General features: G+C 46.6%; 1 protein-coding gene across 3 annotated transcripts in view; it reads right to left on the bottom strand.

Annotated features, from left to right (window-relative positions):
* The window catches only part of RAB7B (RAB7B, member RAS oncogene family), a 45,037-nt gene that overhangs the window by 23,069 nt on the left and 14,598 nt on the right, over positions 1–7,370 (bottom strand). For 2 of the 3 annotated variants that reach the window (XM_015417011.1, XM_015417013.1), the window contains one exon: positions 1,721–1,782. In XM_015417011.1, coding sequence (XP_015272497.1) covers positions 1,721–1,773 — 53 coding nt within the window. In that variant the 5' untranslated portion in view covers positions 1,774–1,782. Of the gene's footprint in view, positions 1–1,720; positions 1,783–3,046; positions 3,156–7,370 lie in introns of all 3 variants that reach the window. The other variant, XM_015417012.1, reaches the window with a different exon arrangement.

The raw sequence follows: 7,370 nt of genomic DNA, 5'->3' as shown, positions 1-7,370 counted from the left end.
TTTTTGGCCATTGTGTGGCAGAGGTGCTTTCTGCATTTGGATCTCATCCCTGGTTTTATTAAAGTTCAACTTGTTACACAATACCTTGCATTTATCCCTGGTTATAACAGCATCCATTTATCCCAGGACAAGCATGGGGCGAAACCGGGGTGACTTCAATGTAATGTGGAAACAAAAAATATCCTGAGATAATTACGGGGGTGAACTCAAGTGTAGTGTAGAATGTAAGTTTGGGGACAGGGTTGAACCAAGATTTAAGGTCTAGTGCGGAATCACCCAGAGTGTTGGACTGGATGGGCCATTGGCTGATCCAACATTGGCTTCTCTTATGTTCTTATGTTCTTAACTGTTTACTGGAGAACAACACTTTGGGGACCTTGGTCAGGCAAAATTTGGTTTACTGGTCGCTAGCACCAACAATCAACACATAAGGTGGGTCCAGTTGCCTTTTGAACTGCACTGATTGGCTGGGGATCTCCCTTGTCTTCTGGCTGATTCTGCCACCATCTGCGAAGTAACCTTCATAGCCATAATTAGACTTAACTATGTTTAAAAAAGGGATCCATTTTATAATGGACAGTCATTGTCAAATTTCCTTGGATGTTAATGCCATTGACCCTATATTTGACGTCTGTTTTCACAATTTCTTAGATCCCTCCCCCCACCCATATATAATTCCAGAAGCCAAAAGGGTGAATTAAGTGCATGAGGTGTTTTTGTTGTTGTTGCCATAACCTTTGATTGTCTAATGAAGAAACTATGACCTACACATGAAAAATAATAGGTCCTTGCCAGCTAATGGTAATGCAGGGTTAGGGGGAATTTGCAGGGGACAACTTGCAGACTGGAAGCAGGAAGCTGAATTCCATCCCTGCCTGCCAATTTTTCCCTGCGGCCTCTTCTTCCCCATGCCCCAATGTGTTTATTTCTGGCCCCAGAGGCCAGCTGAAAAAAAAAGGGGGATTATAAAAAGAGTTGAGGGGTTGCAGGAGAGGAACAGAGGAGAAGGGAACATTTCAACACTATCTCCTGCATCTCCCCTACAAATACCCTCTTGCCCCCACATTAGTATTATGGAACAAGGCACACAGGCCTGGGGACCCCATGCACAGCACAGAATGTGTATTTTGCTGGTGTCAGCCATTATTTGTTTTTTCACACTGTATACCCCATGGCAAGATAGTAAGCCAATAATTTTGGATGTGAAGTAATGCTTTCTTCTTCTCACATGGGAATATTTTTTCCCCATTGTCAGTACTATTAGCATGCATGCGCCCATGACCAACCACTGCTATCCTCAATAATGGATACTTCTGCTGTTTCCGCTATTCTCCTTCCTCTATGACCCCATATTTCAGCCCTTAACAAAATCTGAAGATCAGTCTTAGCCTCTGAAATAAAATAAAAGTGTTCTGCAAGAATGTTTCTGAAAATGCAGCACGTTTTGGAGTAACTGTATTCTTTTGTAGCCTTTGTTGTTTCACTGCTGATTTACTGACTATCTGTGCCTGCTTTTTATTCAAATTTTGATGACACAAAACGTAGGTCTTTCCTTTGTTGATTGTCTTTCACTTTTAGAGGAACATAATGAAGAAGGTTTGAACAAAAAGTCAAGGCCACTCTTTGATGATGATGATGATGATGATGATTATTATGTAAGAATCATCCACAGGATTATTAATCCACAGGGAAAACAATCATGGCAAAGAATAGTGCTTACCCTAAAGCTCCAACGATAATGATTTTCAAATCCACTTTCTTGCTTGCGTTCATGAATGGAACCTAAATGAAGGGAGGAAAAATATAATAATTAATGCCTAGTATCTTCAGCCAATAAGATGACAAAATCCCCCTCCATAGCGTAAAGGCCCAGCCATTGGATTGTATGAATGTCATTGTGAGTGGAGCACACTGGGTTCTTTTCAGAGAAGGCTTTTCAAGTAACACTGGCAAACCAATTAGTGTGCCCATCAATAGATCCGGAGAGATCTTCCTAAGCAGCAGTGTGGTTGCACCTCACTCAAAGCAGCTCCAACCAGGGGTTGTTCAAGGCAAGAGAGGAGCAGAGGTGGTTTGCCAATGTCTTCCCCCTGCATTGTAACCCCGGTCTTCCTTGGTGGTATCCCATCCCAGTACTGCCTGTGGCTGACCCTGCTTAGCAAACTCCAGGCTAATCACTTTTAAATCCCCCTAACTGGTTAGTTTTCTACCTGACCAGCTTCTGCAAAGTCCCCCATAAACATTTTTCCCATTAAGCTGTGCAGATTTGAGAGTCTCAGTCTCTCTTTCACTCACTCTCCCCCACACACTTAAGCTTTTGCTCCCTATATTGCTACCACAAGAAGGTAAGTAGTGGTGGTGGTGGTGGTGGGTGGGATATGCGGAGTCAAGGAGAGGAGAGACCACAGGGTATGTGAAGGGGGCAAAGGACAACTAATGAGCAGGCTGCTGTGAGATGGGGAACAAAATTCTGGGGAGGGGGGTACTGTGCACCATGGTGCCCGATGGAGCCAGTCAAATTAATCTGATTTGTTTCCACACCATTTTTTTGTTGTGAGCAGGGTTCAGAGGGAATCTGTGTCTGGGGAGCCATGATAGTTTTCAGTTGTGCTGACAAGAAGGGAATGATGTGACAGCTGGCATGAGTGGAGGGGGAAGGAAGAAGAACCAGATCTGGGGAGAAGAAAGGAAGTGAAACCAGAGCCAGCAATGCAGGGGGATTGAAGGCAGTTGGGGGTGAAGTGGGGGCAAGGGTAGAATGGGAGCCAGAACCAGCAGGGGGGATTTTCCCTCCCTCCCCTTGAGTCCTCATAGGTCCCCTAGCCTCTTTTTCTCCATTGGGAAAAAGTACAGATCTTATCTGTGGCGTGTAACTGAGCGCTGGGGAAACTATAGCACTGGCTTGGGAGGGCTGAGCTGATTGGAGTAAATGCTTTCCCATGCACTATAGATTCTGTAGACTAAGCCATATATAATCAAGCACAATCTTCCGCGTAACCTAAGGGATCATTCAGTCTCCTTGGCCCATTATGCACTGACAGCTTACTCTGGAGAATCCAAGCAGTCAAGCCTTTAAGCTTCACTTCGGATTTGTGTGCCTGGCGCATGCACTATTCTTTTTTCCACCGGTGTATTTCTAGATGTATATTCTGCATCTGCAACCAAAAAACACAGTTTTTCTTAATTGGAGTAGGAATGTCATTTGTGACATGTGCAGGATGGTGTCCAAAGTTTTTTTTTAATTTACGCAATTGTCCCATCGCAGCTGCACAGTAGTGTATAACAAACACCTTCCACTGAAATCCTCATGGTTCAGATTTTGCACATGCCTTTTAGTGTTCCTTGAATGAAAGGAGACTGGAAGGAACTCAGGCAAAAGAAAATCCATACTTGAAACTGACCAGTCTTTTTCTGAAACTTACAAGCAGCTGTGAAGCCCCATTTTCCATATTGGAAAGCACCAGGGGATTCTCTGCTGCGTTATTCTCTGCTGTGCTATCAGCCACTGTGAAAAATGGGAAAGAGTCACATGATCTCATAATATGAGGGAACATGTTGAGTGTACAGAATGCATGGTAGAACGCACTGAGAGCCAGTTTGGTGTAGTGGTTAAGAGTACGGACTCTTACCTGGGAAAAACAGGTTTGATTCCCCACTCCTCCACATGCAGCTGCTGGTGTGACCTTAGGTCAGTCATAAGTTCTTTCAGAACTGTTCTCTCAAGGGCAGTTCTCAAAAGAGCTCTCTCAGCCCCACCTACCTCACAGGGTGTCTGTTGTGGGGAGGGGAAGGGAAAGGGGTTTGTAAGGTGCTCTGAGACTCCTTTGGGTAGTGAAGGGTGGGGTATAAATCCAGTCTCTCTCTTCTCTCCTCTCTGGCATTGCAAGCGGTGATTGCTGGCAACATGTGTCTCTGTGTCTGTGTGTGTGCACCTGCCTGTGCAAAGTCGGCTGCAACTGCATGCTTTTTTGCATAGGGCTGGTGTAGACAAAAAGGAAGGGAGCGAGCAAGGAGTCAGGTGCACGAGTCTCATTTTGCTTGCTTAAGTCTGCAGGGCCTGTTTGCTTTCTGCAGGCACCTCCTTTCAGACCACTCGGCCCAGGGTGGAGCAGTGGCTGCATAATCCAAGTTCTGGGCAAGCTAGGATTACACTGAGGGCTGTGGAGTAGGGAACCTCTTGCCTTTCCATCCCTGCCAGTTTCCAGCAGTAGCAACTGGCTCTCTCCATAGTCATACCAGGCAGCAGGCAGAGAACTGGCCCTGTAAAGAAGCGCAAAGCAGGGTGAGTCAGGAGGAGGAGGGCCAGAGGGGAACCAAATAAATAATAGCACCGCTTGAGGGGTGTGTGTGTATAGAGGGAATGCTTACTTTGACAGCGAAGCAGCCAATTCCTTGGACTAGGTGGCAGCAACTTTGCAGCCAGAGAGGCTCCTTGTGTGCACGCAATGGTGAAAAAGGCCTCGGCTGCGAATTGTGTAGCTCCATGAACTCCCGCCAAGGGAAGAGCAGCGTCTCCTTTGCCCCCTCTCATTCCACCCCTCATGCCCCCTTGGTCCTCCTGGCAGGGGGTGGGCAGTGGTCAGGCACTGATGCTGGAGGCAGAAGGTGAAGCCGGCCTGAGGGGCCGTGGTAGAGGCAGAGCTGGCCAGTGAGGGGGAGGAGTGGTGGGCAGGGGGTGCCCTTGGAAGCAGTGGGAGGACTGGCAGGAATGGCGGTGGAAGCATCCCCACCCTCCCCGCCTTGTCCAATGATGGTGGAGGCAGCAGCAGCGCCTTCTCACCCGGACATTTCCATGGATACATGTCCTGACCCCAAGCCTCCTCTTGCTCCATTAGCAAACACACCTGCCCACAGCAGCGCTGAAGGTAGCACACCACATCCTCCCCTTTCTCTCCTCTCCTCCCTGCTCCTCCACTTCCTCCAGCTCACTGCCGCTGTGCTTCTCCAGTTATGGGCAACCCATAGAGAAGAGAAGAAGAAGAGAAGAGATTGGCTTTATACCCCACCCTTTGCTTGGAGCCTCAGAGCAGCTTACAAACTTCTTTTCCTTTCCCCTCTCCTCAAGAGATACCCTGTGAGATAGGTGGGGCTGAGAGAGCTCTGACAGAAACTGCTGTTTTTTCAAGGACAGCTGTGCCAGAACTATGGCTTGCCCAAGGTCATCCAGCAGCTGCAAGTGGAGGAGTGAGGAATCAAACCTGCTTCTCCCAGATTAGAATCCACACACTTAATCACTACACCAAACTGGGACTGAAATCCTATGTTTTGTGCACTGGGGATGCTGCTGTTTGCCTCCTCTCCAATTCCCCATTCAAGTAAATACCAGCAGGGAACTCAGCCTCATGCAGCACCAAGCAGGAGCCCAACCCAAGGGCAGGTGGCTACCAGAGTCCCACTGGGGAGGTGGCGAGGGGGACTTTTTGTCTCTAGGGGTCCAAGATTAATGAAAAATTCATATCACTAGATTGAACCCGCTTATTAAAAAATTAAAAATCCAAGGAATACTGCAGCTTGTATACCAATAAAGGGGAGAAGAACCACTAAAATACTTCTGAAGATGGCGACCTGAAAGTAAATACAGATAAAAGAATCTCCTATTTAAAAAAAAAAATACGCCCATCACGAAACTGACCCAAAAGGAGTGGGAGGAAGGACCTGGGCGGAGGAGTGGCCTCTAAGGGGCCAGAAAAAGGTGGTGGGGGGGATCCAAGGGAACCTGTATGCTTTTGAATTCCCTTTGGCTTGGAAGTGAAGTAAAGGTAAAAACCACTACAAAACCACTCACAGAAAACCCGGGCAAACAGCAAACAGAAAGTGAACTGAGTGCGGAAGGAAGAAAAAACAATGCAGAATGGGGGGAAATCCCTGACTGACATGCACGGTGAAAGCAATGGGAATGCAGAATGACAAGGAAAACCCAATGGACATGCACAGTGAAAGTGAGGGAAAACATCACTGCATAATAGGCCCTTGTCAGTAGGATGGCTGTGATTACATGAAGAAAATACCATGTGAACCTGTAGCGCATAGGGATACCTTTGTAGCTATTTCTGCACTTACAGTAATGTATTTTGCCATTACTATACTAACAGAACTCAGTGTGCTGTCCATTCACACAGTATTTTCTCCTTTTTAGCACATATTTGGGAGCAGCTCCTTTGGAGAGAATGCAGCAGAAAATGCAGTGTTCCATGTGCTTCCAATTCTGTGATGGTACCCTTAGCCACTGTTTTAAAAGTCTATGGGTAGCAGAGGAATTTGGCCTCTCTAGCTTTAAGGGACGCTATAAGCTCTCTCTGGTTAAGACGACCCAATAGATGGGACCTGAGAATTTCATAAATGGTCTCTTACCTCGTTCCTCATAATTTATTTATCTATTTAGAACATTTCTACCCACCTTTTTTCCAAGGCTCTCAGGGTAGTGTACATGGTTCATCATTGGAGCACTTTGAGAAAATTACTGTGTGAACCAGCCGTAACGGTTCCTGCACAGATAAGTTAGCCTCAAGGGATGTTACATTTTATAGTCTAACACACTTCTAAACCTTGCCAATGCAGAATGAAAAATGAAAGACTAATGTTTATATGTGATATACAATCTGCTGGATGCCAGCACCATCTAGTGTTGCTCTTTCATAGATTTCCACATTATACTTTGTGATAGGTCCTGAATCAGACCTTGCACTGACTTCCATCGTGAACTGAATCATATCTGATCCTAGAAGGCCTATTTGTATTAAAAGTGTTCTAGGACTGCACAGCTAATGAAATGCTGACCATCAGTCCGTGCACTTGTGCCTGCCTCCTCCCCCCCCCCCGCTGTCATAAGAACATAAGAACATAAGAGACGCCAATGTTGGATCAGGCCAAAGGCCCATCCAGTCCAACACTCTGTATCACACAGTGGCCAGAAATACCAGGTGCCATCAGGAGGTCCACCAGTGGGGCCAGGACATTAGAAGCCCTCCCACTGTTGACCACCCCAAGCACCAAGAAGACAGAGCATCACTTGCCCCAGAGCCCCTATCTATACCTTGTGGCTAATAGCCACTGATGGACCTCTGCTCCATATGCTTATCTAATTCCCTTTTGAAGCCGTCCATGCTTGTAGCACCCACCACTTCCTGTGGCAGTGAATTCCAAGTGTTAATCACTCTTTGGGTGAAGAAGGACGTCCTTTATGCTTATTTAATTCCCTTTTGAAGCCGTCCATGCTTGAAGCCGCCACCACTTCCTGTGGCAGTGAATTCCATGTGTTAATCACTCTTTTGGTGAAGAAGTACTTCCTTTTATCCATTCTAACCCGACCGCTCAGCAATTTCATGGAGTGTCCACGAGTTCTTGTATTGTGAGAAAGGGAGAAAAGTACC

This window comes from Gekko japonicus, unplaced genomic scaffold (genome assembly GCF_001447785.1).
Source record: "Gekko japonicus isolate JY-2015 unplaced genomic scaffold, Gekko_japonicus_V1.1 scaffold522, whole genome shotgun sequence".
NCBI classification, from domain to species: domain Eukaryota; kingdom Metazoa; phylum Chordata; class Lepidosauria; order Squamata; family Gekkonidae; genus Gekko; species Gekko japonicus.
This window is presented reverse-complemented; position numbering and strand designations above follow the sequence as displayed.